At 41.0% G+C, this 24,704-nt stretch overlaps 1 protein-coding gene across 10 annotated transcripts in view; it reads right to left on the reverse strand.

Moving 5' to 3' along the window:
• Nucleotides 1-24,704, reverse strand: part of Pan3 (poly(A) specific ribonuclease subunit PAN3) — a 126,742-nt gene that overhangs the window by 35,271 nt on the left and 66,767 nt on the right. For 3 of the 10 annotated variants that reach the window (XM_076560443.1, XM_076560444.1, XM_076560445.1), the window contains one exon: nucleotides 11,464-11,581. The exons of 6 other annotated variants lie outside the window; for them this stretch is intronic. In XM_076560443.1, the coding sequence (XP_076416558.1) occupies nucleotides 11,464-11,527 (64 nt within the window). In that variant the 5' untranslated portion in view covers nucleotides 11,528-11,581. Of the gene's footprint in view, nucleotides 1-11,463; nucleotides 11,582-23,161; nucleotides 23,181-24,704 lie in introns of those variants that run through there. One more of the 10 variants, XM_076560446.1, reaches the window with a different exon arrangement.

The raw sequence follows: 24,704 nt of genomic DNA on the forward strand, positions 1-24,704 counted from the left end.
CGTGTTCAACAGTGAGCATTAATTAGTACCCACATGGATACCATGCAGCTAAAGGTAAAATTACCTACAAAACTGTCACCTAGTCAGTCAAAAGGAGCAGCTACGTGTCACTCACATATTTATAGAATATTAAAGAACAGGGTGGAATTCCCACACATGTGCAATGATATACCTTGACATGCCTATTAATAAACACACCACTAAATTATAAACAGCGTGAAGGCAAACACTACATAAACAATGTGTCACACACAAGGTGCTGAACTACAGTGAACAGACTGCCTCATCAAGGAGGATGATCCACAGCTGGCTAAGCAACACCTGCAATCCCAGCACACAGGAGGCAGAGGCAGGAGGATAACTCCACATCTGAGGCCAGCTTAATCTACAAAGTGAATTTCAGGCTATCCAGAGTCACATAGCAACATACTGTCTCAAAAAAACAAAAAAAACAAACAAACAAACAAAAAAACAAACAACAAAAACCACCCCACTTTATTTAATAATAAAAAAAATCCTAGTTGAAAACATTTTGCCTTCCATGTCTGTAACCACAGCAATAATTTCCCAAAGAATTCAAAATCTACTTGATACAACAAAACAGTTTCCTATAAATATAAATTATATTTATAATGCAAGTTTTTCTTCATCAGAAATTCCATTTCATGTCAGTATCCACCTGCAATTTCTGTCTTTCCTTGAGAAGGATTACCCAGTGGTTATTACAGAATCTTGGCATTCAACCAACAGAACTGTAAATCATAGTAACTAACATGAAACAAATCAGCATAGAAAACAATTTAAAAGAATGAGAACATGTATCTTAAATACCTCAAATTAACAATATTCACCATCATAATTTCTGAATTACTGTTTTTGTCAATCATGGTCAGGGTGACACTAGTCTATAATTTCGAGCTGAAAAATAGAAGTGACTGTCAGGGGATTAAAGGTGTGCGCCACCATGCCCTATCAGTACTTCTGAAAATCTTAAGGGAAACGAAATACATGCAAATAGTGAAAAAAAAATCATCAAATTAAATGACTATAAATAATTATACAAAACAAAAGCTAATAGATACAAGATCAATCCCCGCCCCCCCCCCCCAATAGAATTAGTTTGGACAACACTGCTTCTGGAAACCAAGAACACACACAATGGCCTCTTCAACCCCACGGTGGGTATGGATATGGATACCCAGTACTAGAAAAGCATGTACCACAAAGAGCTTATAATACAGCCAGGAGTAAAGCCAAAGCAGAATCTGAAAGCATTTGAAATGGAGCCTTGAGTCCATAACACATGGAGAACAGAACCTAAACCCTGTGCAAAGCAAGGATTCTGGAAAAGATGCAGACCAGTGACTACAGAGCTACAGTAGAAAGGGGACCCTGTCTGTACAGAGGAAAGGAAAGGGCAGGGGTAGATCTGAAGAAACTGGAACATTACACACTGTAGGCACCACTCAAGTTAGACTGTTCTTTGCAAATATGAACATTAGCTGTCAACCCACACACATCTCCGGCACAGGCATGAGACTCCACATTACCGAAATGCAATGGGCACACAGAGGAAGGGAGCACTACACCACCTTGACGAATGCTTCCACTGCCCACAGGGTGTGCATGCTCCCTAGGAAGTAACCCGACTTGGGAACTCAAGCATATACCAGTAATCCCACTACTCAGGAGGCAGAGGGAGGACCTTCCAGCTCAAGGCTAGCCTGTACCATGTAGCTAGAACCTGTTTCAGAAATCAAAAAGTAACAAAATCTACATACACAATATTCATGAAAATTCACTCTGATACAAAGTATCCCAGATAACATTATTAAAGAGAGCTATAAAAAATTAAATAAACAAATTACTAATAAAACAAGGGACACAAAAATGACAAACAAGGTATTTGTTCTTTGAACAGAGCAAATAAGCTCTCTAAAAGTTTAAAAAAAAAAAAAAGTAAAAGCATCAAAACTGAAAAACCTCTCAGGAGGTGGACTAAAGCAGATCAAAACAAGAAAAGGCACTGAGGAGATTAGCTAAAAATAAAACTAGAGAGTACAAAAGCTTGATTAAGAGACATAAAATATAAAATAAAGTTGGACATCCAGGAGAAAAAAAATTTCTGGAGAAGCAATATTTAATCAGAAAAAGAAAAAAACCACACATACACCTCATCAATAAATTCTGAGAAAAAGCCAGGTGTGGCTTATTAATCCTAGCACTCAGGAAGCAGAGGCAGGAGGATCTTTATGAGTTTGAGGACAGCCTGGTCTACACAGAGAAACCCTGTCTCAAAAAAAAACAAAAAAGGAAAAAAGAAAAAAAAAATCTGAGAACAAGCGCTCTGAGCAGTAAAGAACAAATCCTTTCTGCGAAACAGTCTGGGATAGTTTACATCACAAATGTCAGTAAAAGTCTAGAAAACTGAAATACTGGAAAGGGAGAGAGCAGCCAGAAGCCACTAGAACTGGTATTTGCTGGCCGTGTAGCCACTTAAGAGTAGAGGTCTGCTCAGCAAGCACAAATCTACCCAAGCACTCAAAGACAAATGGCAAAAAGAAGAAAAAAATGTCTTGTACTTTTTACTAGGAAAGCACACAAATTAAAACTTTAGGATGACCACCACACAGAATCACACCAAACCAAGTGTGCTGCACACACCTGTCATCCAAGGACTCAGGAGGGCCGAAGCAGGAGGATCACAAGCAGGGGTCAGCTTAGGCTACAAAGTGGGACCTTGCCTTGTGGGGAAGAGTAATAAAACAGAAACAAAATGCATCACATCTAATATCAACGTCATACTATATGTAAAACAGCTTTTAAAACTCCATATATCTATAGCCAGGCGTGATGGTCTTAACCCCACAGCACTTGGGAGGCAGAGGCAGGCGGATCTCTGTGAGTTTGAGGACCACAGAGGAATTCTAGGACAGCTAGGGCTGTTACACAGAGAAATCCTGTCTTGAAAAACAAAATAAACAAACAAATGGATCAAACCTAAAATCCTAAAAATAACTAAAACCATGAAACTATGAGAAGAACACTTCAGTTGAGCGACGGTAATGCCTAAGGCATAGAAACTACAGGAAAACATGTAGAGGTTCCCGCTGGGCCTGAGAAGAACTTTCCCATTTCTGTACTCTACAGGGAGAGATCCTGGTGGGAAGGCTGCAGTAAAGGTCTACTGAGTTCAACAGAAAGAGAACTGTTTACAGTGCACAACAAAAACAACTGAATTCAACAACTATGCCAGCAACTTGACCAGAGATTTCTTCAAAGACAACACACAAATGCCAAGTGAGCACATGTAAGGAAACACAGTTATCACTCGGGACATAAAAGTCAGAACCACAATGACATACCACATCATTCTCTAGAACGCTTATGTTCAATCAAGAGCATGGTAACAAATGCGGTTGGTGAGGAAGAAAGAGATCCGAGCTCTTACTCCTGCAAAATGTAAAATGGTGCAGACAACTTGAAGAGAGTTTATCAGTTCTTTAAATTATTAAAGTTACCGTATATCCTGGAAATCCCAATACCATGCATATTTCCCAGTAGCAGTAAGAACATTATGTCAATGCAAAGACTGTATGTGAATACCCATAGTCCATGATCATCACCACTAAGTGGAAACAATCCAAGTATCTATCAGCTGAGAAATGGCTCAGTGAAATATGGTATACTGTGTAGACTGTAACAAACATGGACCCACACCACTATGGGAACCATAAAACATGAAGTGAAAGTGGCCAAGAACATAAAGGCCACTTAGTACAAGATGCTATTTGCGTGAAGGGCACAGAACGGCAAGCCTAGGGAGGAGGAAAGCAGAGCTGTGGTTCTGAGGACTGGAAAGGAGAACACAGACTGTAAAAGGCACAGTTCATGACTTAGCTCACGGTTACAGCTACACAATCCTGTGAATACACCCAAATCAAGTGAGCCGAATGCACACTTAAGGGTTCAGTCTTACAATATGTAAACTAAATAACAACAGAAATATTTAATAACCAAATCATTCCAATGACACAGTTGATGAGGCAAGGGAGCAATGAATTAAAACACACACAAAACCCACCTCATTTACATTAACTAGTGGCTAAAAAAATTAAGACTAAAATACACATACAAACCAGTAGACTTTGGAAAAATAATTAAATTCGTATCTGTTATTCAGATGACAATTTTATTTAAACTAACCTAAAAAAATGCTAGCTCAGCAAAAGTAACAACAATAACACTAATAATTATAAATGCCCAAGCTAAATATATCTGTGTGGGAAAGTATGCATTAAGAAAGCCAGAACAGACAGGCGGTGGTGGCGCACGCCTTTAATCCCAGCAGAGCCAGGCGGATCTCTGTGAGTTCAAGGCCAGCCTGGTCTATAGAGCGAGTTCCAGGAAAGGCACAAAGCTACACAAAGAAACCCTGTCGGGGGGGGGGGGGGGGGGGGCAGAACAGGACACTTAAACACACAAAAAAAGGAAGTTAGAAAAACAAATTGGGGGGGGGTAGTTATTACATCAGTAATAGTAAAAGGTGATCACCTTAGTCCTCAAGATGTTCTAGAGTTTTGTAGGAATTCATCAACCCAGGGCTGCTCTTGCAGACCCGGGTTCAGTTCCCAGCAGCAACATTGTAACTCACAACCATCTGTAACTATTTCAAGGGAATTCAATGCCCTCTTCTGGTCTCCATGGGCACTGTGTTCCAACACAGAACACATAAATACATATAAATACGTGTAGGCAAAACACTCAAAAAAGGACAACAGGACACCAACAAGGAGTTTAAATCCACATGAGAAACAAGTATTAAGAAGGCGGGAGAAATAGCCCAAGAATTCAGAGCACACACCTGTCCTTCCAAAGGGTTCTTCCTGGGGTCAATTCTCAGCACCCACAGGGGAGCTAACAATCATATTAACAGCAGTTCTGGGCAAGCAAAGAAGTATTCTGTCCTCCATGGTTACTGCATACACACTGGGAAATGCCCTTACACAGGAAATGAAAATAAAGGACGGTAAAACAAACTTCAGGGAAAAGGTAACTAAGTAGTCAGATGTGACAACATGTTAGGCTCTGGTGCTGGTTTTTAAAAAACATGTTGTAAAGATACAAAATACTAATGTCAAAAAAGGCCGTTAATCCCAGCACTCAGGAGGCAGAGGCAGGCAGGCGGATCTCTGTGAGTTCAAGGCCAGCCTGCTCTACACAGTGAGTTCCAGGACAGCCACGGCTACACAAAGAAACCCTGTCTTGGGGGGGAGTGCAGGTTATTTAAAAAACAGAATAAGAAAATGTTAACTAAAAAGAGTAATTTGCAACACTTTATTAAACGGATTAACCCATATATGGCATAGTTCTTAAAACTCACAAGGGAATGCCCAATGTCTGGGCCTGGCAGCTTGCCTTTAATTCTAGCACCAAATAGGAAATGGCGGGCAGATTTGTGTAATAAGAGACCTGCCAGGGAGAAAAAGCAAGTTTCAGGCCAGCCATAAATACATTCTGAGACCCTGTCTCAAAGAACAAAACACAAAGGAACCAGAAGGAAATAAATTATACAACTAATTTATATGTATGTATATATTCAAATCCCTCAAACATGAAGGTATCTTTGTGTACTGAAAAACTGGGAGTTATTATTTGTATACAGTATATGGATAAATGTACATGTTGTGGGTACCCATATCTACATGTGGCGGTCAGAAATCAAGAACATGTCTTCCTCTAACATTCACCATTTTACTTTTAAATTTAATTATTTTGGGGTATGTCTGTGTGTACATGTTAGGGGAGGGGACAGAGAGACAGACACAAATTGCACCTGTGTGCATTGTCTATGGAGGCCAAGAGTGCAAGATTCCCTGTGAGCCACCAGATGTGGGTGCTGGGAACTGAACTCAGGTCCACTGAAAGAGCAAGTGCTCTTAACCACTAAGCCATCTCTCTAACATCTCCATCTAATTTTTTGAGGTAGGGAACCAACTAGCTAGACTGGCTGACTAGCAAGCCTCTGGATTGCTCCTGTCCCTGCCCCCACGACTAGAATTACAGGGTGAACCTCTGTACCCAGATTTTTATGTGAGCATTTACTGAGAATCCAAACACAGGTCTTGAAGCTTGCTCAGCAATTACCTTACCCAACGAGCCATTTCCCCAGCTCCAAGAAACAGAAATTGAAATTGGCTTCTCAGACTGGCAAAGATAATCAAGTTTAATTGGGGGCTGGCAAGTCAGCTTAGTGGGTAAAGGCACTTACTGCCCAATATGATGGCTAGAGGTCCTCCAGGATACATACAGTGTAAACAAAGTCAGCCAGATGATGTAGCAGTTAGAGGGCTTGCTGTGAAAGCCTGCCTACTAGTTTGATCCTGGAACCCATGGCAAAGGCAGAAGAGTCATCGTTAAGTGTCTCAGGAGTAAATGCTAAGGTTATTTTAGATTCCATGCTAGGACAATTAATTATAAGTAGTCTTTCCAGGGTGAGTAAGCTGCCTCATCAGGTCAAAGTGCTTACCCTTGAAAACATGGTAACCTGTACCTGATGCCCAGAGCCCATGCAGAGGTGAAAAATCCATCCCAAAAAAGTCATCCTCTGACCTCCACTTATGCTTAGTGGTCTGTATGCCCACACACATACACACTTAAAAAAAAAATCTGCTGGGCGGTGGTGGCACACGCCTTTAATCCCAGCACTTGGGAGGCAGAGGCAGGAGGATCTTTGTGAGTTCGAGGCCAGCCTGGTCTACAGAGCGAGTTCCAGGACAGGATCCAAGCTACACAGAGACCAACTGTCTCGAAAAACCAAAAAACAAACAAACAAAAAACAAAAACAAAAAAAACCAATAAACTAATAGAAATAACCCAATTTTTAAAAATAAGTATTTTCTTCAATGGGAAAAATTAGAATAGATGCTTCTTCAGAAACAAATGTATCTAAGGTCCCCAGAATAACCTTCATATGAAATTGCAAAACCCTGCTTTTAAAACTGAGAATAGGGGCTGGAGAGATGGCACAGCAGTTCAGAGCACTGGCTGCTCTTCCATAGGACCCAGGTTCAATTCCCAGCAACCACTTGGTGGCTCACAACCATCTCCAGTGTGATCTGATGTCCTCTTCTGACATAAAGGTATAGTACATGCAGATAGAGTACTCACATTAAATAAAACAGCTGGAAAGAAGATAAAAATGTCATGTGTCCAAATCTAGATGACATCAAACTAAGGGTGACTAGCTAGCACAGTTGGGGGGTGGAGGTGGGGAAGCCAGAAATAAAACTACTATTTGTAGAAAATCTACCATCTATTATATATCTACACAACAGAAATAGTGAACCAGGAAAACACTGCTTCTTAAGGGCATCAATTCTAATACTACCTGAGAAGAAATCCAACAACCATGTAGAAGATCCAAACACAAAGCTGTAAAATTTCATGGAAAGTTTTAAGATAAACATGTTAGAGACAATTTGGAAAAAGAAATGGAGGGATAGAATTCTCTTCTGGACAGTGTTGTATAAAGGCGATTCCCTTCACTTCTAACAACTTGCTCCTACAGATGCCAACACTCCTTGTCAACACAAGGTATGAGAGGGAGCTGCACAGAATGTACAGCACCCCTCAACTTTCTAAAATAAGATATTTGAAAGTAACAACATCAGAAACACACTTCTTCTGTTGTTGCTTATATGTAAAGCTGATTTATACAACTTAAACTCTTCAGTAAATTTTAGTGATTAAAAACACCTTGAGTCCAAGATCCTTCCACACATTCAGAAAGTCACTAGCATGTATACTACGCCACATATAGTTCTACTAACAGCTGAGACGTGTCACTGTGATGCACAACCAACAGTAAGAGAAAGAGATGAGTGGAACCAAAAGAACACATGGTGTGGTCCATGAATACACGCTGCACTCTACATGTTCAATTTACAAGCAAAGAGAAACCCATGAGGATTTGGTACCCAAAGTCTTTACTCTGGACTGGTCCCGAAGGTATCCTAAGCCAATATGAAAGTTAGGAAGTCTGGACCACAAACACCACTGCAGAAGAGCGTTGCAGCAAAAAGGCCTGAGCAGTCTTCAAACACAAGTGCTCATACAGCAGCTGGGCAGCAGCCCACAAGCAGGCCTTTAAGGGTTACAATTTGGGTCTAATTTCTGCACAGACACCAATTGCCTCCAGGCTGGTCCATCTGATCATCACTCTGCTCTACAATTATGACAAAGAAACGAAAGACCAAATGCTCTGGTCTTCTTGACTGAATACATTTCTTAGGCAAGAATAAAGAGAAAAAGGTTTTTTTTTTTTTTTTTTTTTGGGGGGGGGGGGAGAGCATGGTAATGAGTTGGGGATATAGTTTGGTGGTAGTCTTCACTAGATCCTGAGTTCGAAACCCAGTAACACTAACACACACACACAGGCAAGCATGCTAATTTTAAAAAAGGCTAGAGAGATACATCTGAGGCTAAGAGCACCCACTGTTCCTCCAGAGGTTATGAGTTTGATTCCCAGCACCCACACTGGGTAGGGCTCCCAATTAAATGTAGCTCCAGCTCCAAGGGACACAATGCCCTCTTCTGGTCTCTCAGGGAATGTGCATGCATGCAGCACACATACACACAATTTACTCACATATACACATACATACAGATAAAAATGTCAAAAAAGTAGGTATTTCAAAATAAAAGGTAACACTGGTATAGAATATGCTAGCCCCTGAGCCCAGAATGTATCAGAAATGGGGAAATGGCAGCTTTAAAAGTAACAGGGACTCAACTTTTTAATAGGTAAAACTGTCTTTTAATGACTAGCAATTTAAGTCAGAGCAAACTATGTCAATTAAATGATGTTTGTTTAGCCTACTGATGTTTTAAGAAGAGAAAGTAAAACACATCCACATCCATTCTAAAGGACATTTCATAATGTACAGCTAATTTTTTTCTTTGTAATACTGTTTTGACATAGTTAGACATACAGAAAAGTTGCTAGAAGACTTACTAAATTAAAAACCTACCAACGAAAATAAAATGATTTCTTACTCTTCCTATTGTTCTGTTTTGGTTTGAGTCACGGATTCACTATGCATCCCTCTGCAGCTAACACAGTTTGGGTTTGAACTGACAGCAATCCTCCTACCTCCTCAAGAATCTTATGCTTATCCTTTGTATAACCTTGATCACATTTGTTTTTAATAAGGGACTCATTATTAGAATAAATTTGAAGTTCTAAATTTAGAAACCCTCAGGGTCAATTCACAACAACACCCCACTGAGTTACCAATTAACTCAGGATGTCATTTATAATAAACTGTAAATGACAATCTAATTCCTTAAAGAGACTGCTTTTAAAGTTCCAATTTTAAGCCCAAAGTAGGCGAAGATTCCTCCTTCCTAACACACTCCTCAGGTACAACTGAGCACAGTTCAGGTTTCCTTGGTCAGTACCTCGGGTGCAGAGACTTACTCTGTCCCATTTAACCTAGATTTGCATACTTAGTGATTCTGTAAAGCAATATGCCTAAAAGAAAAAGTTACAGGACAAAGAGGAAATACCACTAAACACAAGTACACTGTTGAATTTCAGAACATATACCAAAAGATCAAAGCTACAGAAGATCGATCTCAAACATTTCCCTGTCCATGTTCCTGACATTCTGCAATAAGCCTGTTAAATGGTTGCTCCTAAGGCTTAGATGCTGGGAACCTAGTGTGCTACAGACAAAAAGGATTCTGGTGGTTTTGAAAGGGTTTAAAGGGTTTCTGAAGAACCCCAGCAATGTGGATACACGTTTGGATCTTTTCCTCACCAAAATACATGAGCTATACTTGCCACTCCCAAAGGCTATCATTAATTGATGGGCTGTATTTTACTGAAAGAAAAACAGATGACCTTAGCAATCAGGAATACAACAAATCTTGATTATGACTGTGGTCACATTGTGTCTATGAAACTAATGGTAATACTTCTTCAAGGTCTGGCCATGGGTGCTTTTTTTAAAAAAAGGATTTACTAAACTTGAAATTATGATCATTTTATTTAAATCTGCCAAAGGGATGAGAAAAAGAATCATTAAAAAGCAGACATAAATAAAATGATTAGGTCAAGCATCATACAGGTGTGAGGTTAAAAAATTTTCACTTTTAAGATTAATTTATATGTATGAGTGTTTTGCCTACATGTGCATTTATGTGCAGGACATACGTGCAGTGCCTGTGGTGGCCAGAAGAGGGCACTGGATCCCCCGAACTAGAGTTACAGATGGTTGTTAACTACTATGTGGGTGCTAGGACTCATCAAACATGGGTCCTCTGCAAAAGTAACCAGCCAGTGCTCTCAATGGCTGAGCCATCTTTCCAGCCCCATAAAGGTGTATTTTAACTTCAGATTTAAATACAAGGCAGACTGTATAAAAGACATTAACCCTACCACCAAACAGATCAGAAAAAGCTAGGAGAATACTAAATGTTATTTCATTTAATAATTTCTTTGTTCAATAAAATTCAGTTCTGCAAATAATTCTTAAAACTGGCTTAAAGTATGGCGAATGTCATGCTTCTGGTCCTAATAATAACCACGCTGCAGCTAACATACCCAAAGCTGAACTGTACATAAGTCCAAGTTTTCAAACTGCTGTGTTCGGTGACTTGATACCTCTAGCTTCTAGCCTCAAAAATAAAAGATATTGAAAAGAAATTTACCTATTTGCTACGTTGAAAAAAAACATACCACGATTCCTATTTTTAAGTCACATTAGCTGATAAAACTAAAATTAATCTTAACCACAAGATGTTTTCAATCCTTCAAAATGACAATCCAGAAATATCTCTATAATGTATTGTGGCCTAGAAAATTAAAGACAAAGATTTTTCTTTTTGTGGTATTTTTAAACCCTCGGTACAAATTAAAAATCTATTTAACCAAACATATAATTAATCTTATTTCCATTAAATTTCCTGACATAAAACTGCAAGTTTTAAGGTAAAAATTACCTTATTAATATTTTTGACATTTACTAAAAATGACATTGAAATACCAGCCATAATCTGGAATTCGCTGATCTGATAAAACAATCATCAAATCTCATCCCACTTAACTCTACCAGTGTCAAGCCACGAGTGCATATACTCCCTTGCAAAAATTAAATATCCAAATGCCAAGGTTTACTCAAGACAGCTTATAACCCCGTGTGAAAAAAGGGTAATTTGGATTTTTGAGCCACAAATACCCTATGCTGACTGCTCAGGACATACACATTCCAATTTCTTCATTTTACAGAATTATTCCATGAAGTTTTGTGATTAAAATGAAAACAGAGTCAATAAGAATATTGATTAATTGCCAGAATCGATTCCTTCACAAACCCTGTTTTCACAACAGCAACCCCATATCATTAGGGGAATTAAAAGTTGCTGAACTCAACAATCCCTCCAGTTAAACAAACAGACCCCTCATAGAGCTGTCCAACGCTGCCCAAACTATCCATCCTTTAGTCGAATCAGTCAGTTTCATGAATTGTAGGATTTATCTTCAAGTCCAGTGCTGACTCAGAGGGTAGCTTGTTCCCTAGAGAAAACAACCAACAAAAATCAGAACAGCTACTGCTCATAGGCTCTTTCAACACCCAAGTGGAAAAGACATACTTATTGGGTCCAAAAAAAAATAAAATAAAATAAAAAGAGAGAGAGAGAGAAAGACAGAAAAAGACAGATCAACTTCCTTTCAACTACAGAAGTCGTCAACAACCAAGGGCATGTATATGCCATGACACTTGCTGTAAGTGTTCACTCAGTTATAGCAAGGATGTTAAACAGGCAACAACGTTTCTAAGAAAAGCTACCATACAGATCCATCTGGTTCCTGACAGAGAAGGCACTATAAATGGCAAGTACTCCAAAGGCCGAATCTTGTTTTGTTTATCTTTGAAAGGCTGCCTTAGGATACTATGGTAGAGAGCATTAACCTCTCCACTCCATAGCAGTGAACATACCTAGAATAGCTTTGCTTCAGGGGTGTTCCTTAACACAAAGTTCTCTTTCTGCAGTTTATTATTCTTAATAAAAATAAGAAGAGGTAACAAACACTCTTCTTCAGTTCTAACACTGTGACCTGCCTTCCTTGGTATGCCTAAAGAAAAAGGGTCTACATGCAAAGCCTTTGAGCTTCAGGGTACACCTCAACAATACAAGACAGCCATTCCATTTCAACAGTTAGTGGTATTTGTTGCAATACTATGGTACTATGAGTAAGGGAGTCATTAAAAACCAAAGCCAAAAATGTAAAGAAACTCAAAGGTTCAAGCTAATTCCAAAAATACCTCTCTGAAATGACCAGAGAGAATCATAAAGTTAACCTACACAACTTCTCATTATTTTATTGGGGGGGGGGGGCGTTGCTTGCATGTATGTCTGTACACCTTGTATGTGTCTAGTGCCCACAGAGGCCAGGAGAAGGTCTCAGATTCCTTGGAACTGGAGTTGGAGGCAATTGTGAGCTATCACTTGGGTGGTAGGATTAGAACTTAGGTTCTTTGGAAGAGTAGGAAGTATTCTTCCTTAACTGCTGAGACATCTCACCAACCCGTAATTTTTCATTTAAAAAACAAAAAACAAAACCACTTGGTCAGTGTTAGTAAGTAATCAAGAATGTAAACATACCCTAATCAAAACAACTGTCATTTCCATGTCTTAAGATGGAGAAGTTTTGATGTCAATCTCAGTGCCTCAGATCTCTGATCTGTAGCAGAAGATACATTGGTGACTGCATCTTGAAAGCTGTACTCATTTGAGCACTGGCGCCTGGCATTTGGACAATTTCCTTTTCTTTTTCAAAGGAGCTAAGAGACCCTTGACCATAGTAAATGGTATCTGGTACGTACTGTCCATGGGAAAATGACAGGCAGACCCTCACAGCACTCCTGTATTCTGTGATTCAAATGAGGGCTCTACGGCGATAAGCCGAGAAGGTCCCTGCGCCCTAACATGGTATGTAGTGTCCTTCCCACCGGGAAACAAGCCTTCCTTGCCAGTGATTTTCAAACACTACTTAAAAATCATGGGCTTCTATAAATATTTCAGGGCTCTCTGCCAGTGCTCAGTTTGACTTTCTGAGCTATTTTCCCACTAGCGATTAGAGCAGCAGAACATAAACGCAGGCCGCAGTTAGCTTGCATCTGTGGGGACACACTGACACCGGCAGCACTTGTTCTGAGCTGAGTGTTTTCACGCAGACCACAAATGAAAGGCCTGCTCCCGTCAACCGCGTACTTGGCATACACTGTTACAAGGTATGCTTCTGCAGTAACCTTTAATTAAAGGTCCATGTACTCAGAGTAAATGAGCACACAACTCATCCATAGACCTACAATGTTCACATCACACATGACAACACAGAAAGAGACTGAGAATTTCAGAGCAAATGTTACCTCTCACTCACAATTTCAAGCTACTATTTAACAAAATAACCTCAGTCTTATCCCTCTAAGTAACTCTGTGAGTTAGTGTAATAAATTTGGCCCTGTAGATGCCAATTCTGTCTGTCTAATTTAAAATACTGAGGCTATATACAGACTTCATGAGAGCTCTGCTTGAAAACCACCATTCTGAGCTCTAAGCATAATTCTAATCTACAGGTTCCAAAGAGACAGAAGGACAATCCAAGGCTTTGCTACAGGTGCTCCAAGATCTCTTCCTAACTCTCCTACCAGCTCTCACAGTTCCCCGGGGGTTTCAAATACACTACCTTCAATTTTGAATAATTTATGGCAAAATTGTTAAACATATATAAGAGAGGTGATCAGGTAATTTTTTGCTTTCTACATCACACAGCCTATTTTTTTTTAATCAATCTGAAAGATAAATAAAAAAGAAAAGCCTGGGTACTGACAAAAAGAACTATCAATATGAACTAAATAGAGGCTGGCTGGAATTTAGCTAATGAAATATTAGTAAAATATGAATGTACAACATCGAAGTATAACTTAGTAGCATTAAGGAAAAAAGAAATAGAAAAGACTCCGCTCTACCTTGGATTCCTAGGAACTCGATCGTTTTTTAGGTTTGTTTGTTTTTGGTTTTTCGAGACAGGGTTTCTCTGAGTAACTTTGTACCTTTTCCACCTTTCCTGGAACTCACTCTGTATCCCAGGCTGGCCTTGAACTCACAGAAATCCACCTGCCTCTGCCTCCCGGAGCTGGGATTAAAAGTGTGTGACGCCACCACCTGACTGATCGAGCTCTTAATCAGCATTTAAGAGTCATTGGCTATTCCAAGCAGGCAATCCTACTCCACGCCTAGCTTAGGGCTCACAACAGTGCCTGAACTGGGATTTTCTTGCCATGTATTCAAGTCTTAAGGTAACTCAGACTACATCTTTCTTGGAAAGTTCACTAACTAGGTAATACATTTTAAACTGGTTAAACAGGAAGGAAAAAATCAAGCTTACAGGTTTTCAATTGTGTGAGTTCTTTTGTTTGGGTGGTTTACGGTTTTTTGGGGGTGGGGGTGGGGGTTGCCTTTTGTTGTTATTGGTGGTGGTGTTTTGAGATGGGGTTTCTCTGTGTACCCTGTCTGTCCTAGAATATGGTCTATACACCAGGCTGGCCTCTAACGCAGAGTTCTGCCTGTCTCTGCGTCCCAAGTACTAGGGTTAAAGGCACACACATGACACAATGCCCAGCTCAACCATGGGACTGGTTTTGTTTTTTCTTTTCGAGACAGGATTTCTCTGCAGCTTTGGAGCATGTCTTGGAACTTGTTCTGTAGACCAGGCTGTCCTTGAACTCACAAGAGATTTGCCTATCTCTACCTCCGGAGTGTTGGGATTAAAGGAGTGCACCACCATCGCCAGCTCAACTGCGTTTAAAACAGAAACAAACTTTACCCACCCTCTAAAACTCATCTCAAACCTTTTCTTTCCATGAAACTTTATTACCTACACATCCTTCTATAATTCAGGTAAAATTCACCTTCAAATTTCCTGACGTCTTGAGCTTTTCCCTCTAGAATTAAAGGGCTGTGTCAAGAGTCAGGAGAATTTAAAACTACTGAGCACAAAGGTGAATGCTCCCAACCTGAGGTTTCAGAGTTAGGTCTCAGATGAGGCAAGGAAAGCCTGCTCTTGACCACAGTCTTCACAGGTGACCATGGTCCCTCACACTTGAAAGCTCCCTGGAACTTCTAAGGAAGAAGGCACTGAACGAGACTTAATGTTTACTAATGGCCTATGTGTGATCACAATAATAGATTATATGACAAGAAGTCTCCAGAAGCATTTAACTTTAAGAGGATGAAATACACATGCAAAACATGTAGATACAGCCGGGCGGTGGTGGCGCATGCCTTTAATCCCAGCTCCCAGGAGGCAGAGGCAGGCGGATCTCTGTGAGTTCAAAGCCAGACTGGTCTACAAATCGAGTTCCAGGAAAGGCGCAAAGCTACACAGAGAAACCCTGTGTGTGTGTGTGTGGGGGGGGGGGGGGTATATGTAGATACAAACTATAAAAGTCTGCTAAAAGACTCAACACCACAAAAGCACGTAAGCAGAAAACATTAATAAGGACTAGGAAACAGAAATGGTGTTGAAGAGAAAAGGCACTTAACCTTATCGATGAAAAGCAGCAAGAAAGAGCTCAATACACAAAAATTTCTAGAGATTTTTTAAAAATTAACATTTATATGTATGTATGTATGTATGTATGTATGTATGTATGTATGTATGTATGTGGCATGGAGGTCAGTGGACAACTTCCAATTCTTTACTTCCTGGGGGTCAACTTCGGTCCATCAGGCTTGGCAGCAAGTTACCCACACCCAGGCATCTTGGTGGCAGCAGACAATGGTAAGCACTGTCTTGGGAGCTTGGGAAAGCTTGCCAAGGTCACCTAGAACAACAGACTGTGAGCTCTGGCACAGCAAGCCCCCATGAGGTGGACTTGAGGAGACCACGCTTACTTTTCAGCAAACCAAGTGATCGTCGGTGGCTCCTCTCTGGACACTGCTAGTGGACACTGGACCAGGGCAGCTCTGCAGCTTTTAGTCACATCTCCACCCTCTTCAGGAAGCACACATATGCACTGTGGCTGGAACTCATGCAGCTTAGTCAGACAGCAGAGGGATCCTGAATTTCTTCTTCGTTCGCTGCTTCACAAGCACAATGTTCATTCCTACGCTAGATCTTTATCAATCTCATGGTTTGTTTATTAAATTGAGAACTCTTACAATTTCTCATTGGCACATGTTGAATCTTGTGCTCTGATTCATTACCAAGTGAACACATTAACTAGTCACACTGACAGGCATCTTCTAAGTGACAGATGCACAGGTGGTATGTACAGAGGGGTATGCCGAGCAAAGACCTGATGAGGCACAGCAAGATGCAGGGACATTTTATCTCTCCATTCAGAATGGTAGAGAATTCAAAATTTATCAGTTAGTTCTGGAATTTATCATTTATTATTTTTATGCTCATTTTGACTAACCAGCTACAGAATAGGAAACTGGACATGCTGGGGACTATTGTACATTTTCAAGTATTTTAATTTGAAAAATGTTTAGTAAGGCACCTGTCCAAAGGGAGGTTATATGCCAGTGGTACAAAAAGATTTCCTATTCAAATTTAAATAAAAATGAAACTTCTACAGTTCTGAAAAGGAAATAAACAAGGCAGCATGACCAAACACAATGGTGGGGAATGTTAGTCTAAGGTCTTCAATGTGTGCCCTTTGAGCTGAGCCCTAGAAGAAGACGGAACCACACCACAGAAGAGCAAGCGGAGCTCTGCAGAGGACATCTGCCTAGGAACTGGCCACCACTGCAGAAGGTACTCACGGCCACCCTGCCTGCAGCAGAGAAGAACGGCAGGCTGAGGTGAGGGACAACCACAGCGACTGAGGAGGCAAGTCTCAGGCCTTGGCTTTACTCTCATGCCTTTGGCCTGGCTAAGGAGAGCCGGCCGCAGCGGCGAACCAATCCAAAGCAATCCGTTGCTGCAGCAGTGCACAAACGGAGACTTCTGACCTGCTCTGGGACTGCTCTAAGAAAAATGCACAGACATCAACAGTTTGGCTATTTATAGATCCTGAGGCTTGTCTGTTCGACAAGACTACTACAGATACCAGGAAAAGGGCAAGAAAAGAAATTTCAAGTTTCTTGTTCAAGCATTTCTCCAAGAGTGATGTCAAGTGTTTAAAAGGTCATACAAGATGAGGCTGGAACAACTGAAATGTAACATAGGAACAGACCTTCTAAGTGAACTGAGGTACCCAGACAAGTTAGAACACAGGAGCAGAGACTCTCATGGCTAAGCTACTCAGAGAAGACAACTGGGGCTGGGAACACACACCACTTTAGTAGCTTTACTACCTCTCATTTTTATAAAACTACAGAAATTATACATTCACGTTTAAAAACTTCTTCATAATCCCCCTCAAGCGCCGTAACGAGAACGTGTTAGGTCAATGCAGTAACTTCTCTACTATGACGAGGAACAGAGAGCACATGGGGCAAGGGAAAAGAGCCCCGCCTCCCTCGGTGCGTCTGGACTGAAGATTTCCGTGGTCACCATGCTATCCAAAGTCCTGGGTTTTGATCCAGACTGACTACAGAACTGCTGAAAGCCTTTCTAAACCAGACATGCAGAAATGAGAGGAAAAGAAATAAGGTGCTAAGTGAGAAACTGAACTTTCTTTGGGGGGAGGGGGCTGGTTTTTGAGACAGGGTTTCTCTATCTCCGCCTCCCTTGTGCTGGGCTTAAAGAGCACTCACTGCCACGGCTCTTCAAGACACTGGATTTGAAGACCAGAGTGGGTCCCGGTCAGGAATGCACTAGCTAGCTTTTGTTTATTTGTTTCACTCACTACTACTCTGAGCTGGCCTGGAAATCACAAACCCACCACAGCCTTCTGAAGGCTGAAATGACAGTCATGTGCCACCCAACCTCGAAAGAAGACATGCATATTTAAAGAAACACCCGGGGAAATGTGGATATGCTGCTCCTTGGTAAACTGCTCAAAGATTAGAGCCACATTCATTTTCCTAAAATGTAAATCAGGCTTTTCTAGCACTAATGGTTCAAAGCAGAATCTTCTTACTGAATACAAGTTTAAATTATTAAAGTGAAGACAACAGGATTCTGTACAGAGTAACATATAAACACTCTCCTCTCTTTCGGAGGGAGACATGTGCCCCACTGACTTTATATACTACCATTTTACACCAAGACCAATTCCAAAGATCTCCTTACGAGCTTTTACAGAAAACTGACCCTAGTATAATATTCTCTCTCAAATACAAAATCATTTTCAGGAGTTTCTAAGAAAGGCAAAAGTCCCTTGCCCTCTCTTTAACATCCTAAACTTTTCAACATTTAAAATACTGGGAAGTGCTGACATTGATTTTAGTAGCTCATTGGATTGACTGTCCTGAAAAGCGGGAGGGTTCGTGTGTGTGCACACTCAGTCACACCCATCCACTGAGTGTGACTGAGTGTGCCCGCACACAGGCACAGGAAGCTAGCGGAGAGCAGCTGCTCTTTCCCCCTTTCTCTACTGTGTATTGAGACAGGACTCTAATCAACCTGGGGCTCACCAACTGGCTAGACCAACTGGGCAGCACGCTCCTGGGCATCCTCCGTCCCTGCCTCCCAGAGCTGGGACTACAGGGGATGTCATCATGCCCCAGTTTTGAGTGTTGGGGACCCAAACTCAGGTGCTCATATTGCACAGAAAGTATCTGACCCAGAGCTCCAACTCCAGCACAAAGAAATTTTTATATTGCAAATGTGTTCTTTTCATAGAAACAAAGAGAAAACTCAGAGCTCTCATAACAGAGAGACTAGGTAGATTACACAATGAAAATGTCTGCTTTGACCATGAAAGCCAATTATCACCTTTGATTTTATAAGGTCCAGAGGTGACTCTTCAATTTCCTCAAGAAACAGATTTTAAAAAGTTCAAACTATGAGCCTGGCACGGTCACACACACCTTTAATCCCAAGCACAAGACAAAAGGCAAGTGGATCTCTGTGAATTTGAGGCCACCCTGGTCTATAGAGGGAGTTCCAGGACGGCCAGGGCTGTTACACAGAGAAACCCTATCCCGAAAAACCCAAAAAAGTTCAAAATACAAAACCTGCAATGTAAAAAAAATGCATACAACCACAGAATATTTCTCATCTACAGGAGAAAAAATTCCAATCCCAAGAATGAAGTTATTACAGGAAACAACGCACTTGAGACAATCCCCCAACAGTATACTCTGCAGAAGAGATTAAATGCCTAACTTTTATCTGGAGTCGTGGCCTTGCTGTTTAGTTAGTGCTGGCCTGGAACTGGTAACCTACCTGCATTAGCCTCCCAAGTGTTGGGCTTACAAGCATGCATCACCAAGCCCAGTGCAGAACCAATTTTTAAATGGTAAGGAGGGGTGAGGAGGTAACTCAGTGGTCAAGCATTTTACCTGGCGAAGCGTAGGCCCTGGTTCGCTCCTGTGGGTAGAGGGGACAAACAAGCAGGTGGTGGGGGTAGAGTACAAGCGCATACCAGAGGTTAAAACTAGAGCACAGACCCACCAGAAACACAGGAGCGTACCTCTCAGGCACAGACACACAGCTCCACCCCTGAACAGCATTTTCATTCAAATGGACATGTTTTATCATTATTAAGAAAAGGCCTGTGATGTGAGGAGGGTGTGGGCGCAGCAGTGGGTGCACAAGCCGAGGTCAGTTCTTTTCTCCCTCCACCATGTCGGGCCCACGGGTCAAATCTAAGCTGTCCAGCTCGGCAGTGGGCACCTTTACCTCCTGAGCCATCTTGCCAGCCCTGAGATAACATTTTACAAAACACAGTAAAATCATTTTCTATTGTTAAGGTACCCAAAGTCTGGATCCATGGAAAAATAATACTGGACCCAAGACTTTCTGGTTTTTGTGGTATCTGATTACACTCTTTATTTTGCAATCCTTTAGTAGCCAAATGAACAGTTTTCAAATAATCAGTAAATCAAGAACTAAAAAGCATGGAATGAGGCCACGAAGATAAAACTTGGTTTAGATGCTGAGTGTGATGACATATGTTTACGATGTCAGCACTTGAGGGGAGGGGGCAGGAGAACAGCTCTAAGTCTGAGGCCAGCCTGGGAGACATACAGCAAGATCCCTGTGGCTCTGGGGGAAGTGGGAGAGACGAGGGATGCTGTGTGGTGGCTTGGATGGGAATGGCCCCCATAGACTCGTGTGTCCGAATGCTTGGCCCATAGGGAGTGGCACTATGAGGAGGTGTGTTCTTGTGGAGGAAGTGTGTCACTGTGAGGGTGGACGCTGAGGTCTCCTATGCTCAAGCTAGGCCTAGTGTGGCATTTGACTTCCTGTTGCTTGCAGTTCAACATGTAGATTCTCAGCTCCTTCTCCAGCACCGTGCCTGTCTACACGCTGCCATGGTAATGACAGATTAAAACTCTGAAACTGCAAGCCAGCTCCCATTAAGTGTTTTCCTTTCTAAGAGTTGTCATGGTCAGGGCGTCTCTTTGCAGGAGTAGAAACCCTGACTAAGACAGTGCATCTTTCACATTTAGGAGCAAATACAAATGAAAAGTATAAAATATGTTTCAATTTGATGAGGTACAACTACTTATTTCTCTTCATTATAGTATATAAAAAGTGACATTTGTTTCCACATACTTTCTCAAAGCTTTGTTAACTTTTCCTAAATATTAAAAAAATAAAAATAAAAAAAAATGTTCATAGAAGGCATGGGATTCTGGCCAAAATAAATGCAATTTAAACTATGTCTGGTTTTCTTGTCAATAACTGGAGTGTTGACAAAAACTGGCGCACATAATCAATCATACCCCACTTTGGTTGAATTCGCATCCATGGAGACATGTAGATATTAGAAACACGTCAGCCCTGCCTTTATAAACAGCAGAATTTCCAGAAGACTTGCCACTAATTCAGCCTTCCCCTTTAGAATGCTGACTGAGCATAAAACACAGAAAGGAAACCCCTAAAGTTACGAATAATTCATTCACCTTGTTCACTGGCCTATGACGGTTAACTCTCTCTAGTCTCTAATGTTTGAAGGAAACAGAAAAGTGACCTGTATGTCCCCAAACTTGACCAAGCCCTGAAATGAGAAGCTCTTCTGCACTCTCTTCACTGGTAGCAATCTGCTAAACCATGGCATTTCGATTACATCAGGCAAAGAGCACAACAGAGTGGGTACCTGCTTCCGCACTGGGAAGATGGGCATGCCCCACACACATACTAAACCAGACTCGCAAAGACAGGCATGCCACACAGACACAATCTAGATCTGAAAATAGAAAGGTCACTACTGGAGGAAAGGACAGAGACTAGGGAGGAAAAGTGATACATTTAATCCATTATTTTGTGTGCTAATATAAAAAGAAGTGGTTAAAAATGGGCACCTGGGAGGTGTTGCCTACTAAATTTATTTTTGGGATCAAAAGAACCATTTCTTTTTCCTTCTCAGTTCACTTAAAGGTACTTAGATCAGCTACTGTAGCTGCTCTGATATCGTTTTATAAGCAAAAGAGGAGAGAGGTCAAAAAGTTAAAACCCAGGCTCAAAATATATAAATAATGCCTCAAAGTTGAGTTAACACTGCATCTAAAGGAGAGAAATGTAGCCCAACTACTTAAAGTAGTGTAGAGCTGACTATGAAGAAATGCCACAGAAGAAATTTCCAGACTTCTGCGACTTCTGGTTGACTAGATATTGAGACGCGATCTGAACACCTGCCCTCAACTATTCTATACAAAGCAATGCGCTTCTGTTCCACGTAGCCTCTGCCTTTGGGGACCTGTTTCTGCAGCTTAACCCACACTACTGCACACTCTGTGAAGCAATGGTAGAGCACTTAGGGACTAAAAATCACCATTACCATCCCAGGATCTACACAGTTGTCTCCAGAGCACACGGGCACACTGTCCCACACAGTAAGTGACCACTACTAGTTACTAGTTAGAGAACCATCACTCTAAATGTGGGAAAGTTATTTATGAAATTGCAGGGGGGAAAAAATCTCATTTCAGCAATGTCAGTATGTAAGAGATTCATGACCAAATAACCCAGAACTAAATTCTCAGCATAACCCTTCAACCCACACCAGAGATTTTGTTCGGATTCTTCACTCTGAATGTTTATTTGTACTAGGGACAAGAATGGGCTAAGTCTGTAATTCTCCTTTCACTAAGACCCTTCGCATATGCCCTATCCTCTAAGATAACTATGCACATCTAAAAGACAAAAAGGAACAAAACTAACTTTAATAATCAAGCTAAGATTCAAATGGTGATGGAGCAGAAGGGACTGCAAGCATCCAGATCGCTCCTACAGAATGAGGACTGCTCCTAACTATACACACAGTGAACGTCCTCACCACATTCCCTCTTCGTTGAGTGCCTGCAATGCCCTAGAAATAGGCTGAAGAGTCACAACAAATGATCCCTGGTGCTCTAAGCTCATTTGATTTCACTCGGGGAGAAGGAATGACTTCTAGCTCTCCTCACTCACCTAAGCCTCACAAATGTTCTCGGCATTTGTTGACATCTGCTCTCTCTGCCTCTTAGCTCAATCAGAACCAGTACGATGCACTAATACAGCTCAGCTTCTCTTGCACTGGTTGTGATTTTTACTTACATGAAGTATGGCAAAGCGCATGGGCCTTTTTTAATCTAACCCAAGAATTACAGTTCTGTTTTTGCTATTTCTCTTCACAGTCTTTGCTTCTGTAATTGTTTTCTGCCCCCAAACATTGCTAAACTTAAATGACATTTCAGATTTTAAAGCTGCCTTTATACAGAACCAAGCAGTATATGGAAAACCATAGGACTACTTTAGTAGAACAGTCCATGTTTCAAGTGCATCAAGACATATTCAACATCAACAGTACAATCTTATCCAAGAACTGCAGGAACCTTTGCTACAGGCCACTGAATCTGCCACCTATCGCTGAAGGGAAACTACCCCCCCCACCCCCAGGCCTTGCCCTCAGTTCAGGGACAAGGCAGCCAACATAATGTAATACACACAGGAAACCCACAACTGAACTCGCAAGTCTAACAGGCAAATGAACCAAGGATTCCCCAGCAAGAGTGTCTTATCTACTAATAGCTATTTCAGCCTTACCTGACATGTCTCCAAGCCAGCTGCCGCAGCCACATCCCCCTCTGCGCCAAAAACGTCTTGCCTCAGTTTCCTGAAATTCCCAAGTGGGACAGGAATACAGCCAGATGGCATCCTCAACCTGGGTATGGTCTAGAGTTCCACTGCCAGCAACCTTCCCCAGGTACCACAGTTTGTGTCCGCACATGCACACATGCAGCAGCCCCTTCTTGGACAAGCTCAACATTAAAGGGCAACAAAATGCTCCTCTGTTCAAAAACGCTGAAGGCCTGATCTTAACAGTAAAATAACCGTTAACTTTTAAAATGTATTATTTTAATAAAGAAAGTAATCCTCAAACTAGAGAAAGATTTGAAAGACTGTGCTGAATATACCTGAAAAACAAAGTAGTTACAAAAAGATGGACACATGCAACTTTAACATAAAACTTACAAATACTTAAAAGCTGCTCATGAATGCTCAGGACCTCACCATAGACTTTTAGTTCTGACGCTGTTAAACTTTCTTCACATTCATTTTTGCTTGACTTATTTAATTATATAATTGAACACTAATTCTTCCAAGATATTTATTGAATCACTAAAATTCACCGTATTCAAGAAATATGTGCCAATTAAGAAATTATTTCCCAATACAAAATGAAGTTTTATTGAGTAAGCATTATTAAGCATTGTAAATACTTAAATTTGTGCTAGATTAAAAAAATATATAACCTGGTCCTTTCTTAAGGATCTGAATTCTAATCTTCTTTGGAAATCTAGATTAACATGTAAAATAATTATAATATTTTAGTCACGAATTATTTCTATTAATAGAAATATAAAAACAATTCAGAGAAATCAATAAAGACTAAAATGTCAAAATAAATTTGTGGCAGAATTATTTTCGACTCTCACAGAATCCATTTCAGGGTAGACTTGAAAAATTATAAAGAACTGAGTTTAGTGTTCTATCCTGCTCAACATGATCATCCTGTTGAAAAACTCATAAATCTTTTATGGCTTGTCAGTATTACATCCTTCAACACAAGGCAATTATAGTGGTAGCCTCTGAGCTTCGTGTTCTGACTGACTCATGCAGCTTAAGACAGTGTGAGTTCAGTATGAGTTTGGGTATTCTGTACCATCAGATGCCTGCTGTTGGGCGTTTTCAGCTGCACCTTTCTTTGGCTGGATATTGGTGTAATAGCACAGACAGGCAGACACAGCTGCGGATTTCATTTAACACCACTGCTCTCATCTTTCCACGTTAGAAGAGGCATTTCTAACCTGGACAGTTTGTCCTTTTAATCACTCTTAGTTCGCCCTCCTCTTACCTTCCCGTCTTAAACTGACCGGTTTTATGGATACGTGCACACAGAACTAAATTAAAGAGTGCAATTAAACTACGGGGAACACATTTTTTTTTTTTTTTTTTTTTGGTTTTTCGAGACAGGGTTTCTCTGTGTAGCTTTGCGCCTTTCCTGGAGCTCACTTGGTAGCCCAGGCTGGCCTCGAACTCACAGAGATCCGCCTGCCTCTGCCTCCCGAGTGCTGGGATTAAAGGC

This window comes from Peromyscus maniculatus, chromosome 23 (genome assembly GCF_049852395.1).
Source record: "Peromyscus maniculatus bairdii isolate BWxNUB_F1_BW_parent chromosome 23, HU_Pman_BW_mat_3.1, whole genome shotgun sequence".
Taxonomy (NCBI): Eukaryota; Metazoa; Chordata; class Mammalia; order Rodentia; family Cricetidae; genus Peromyscus; species Peromyscus maniculatus.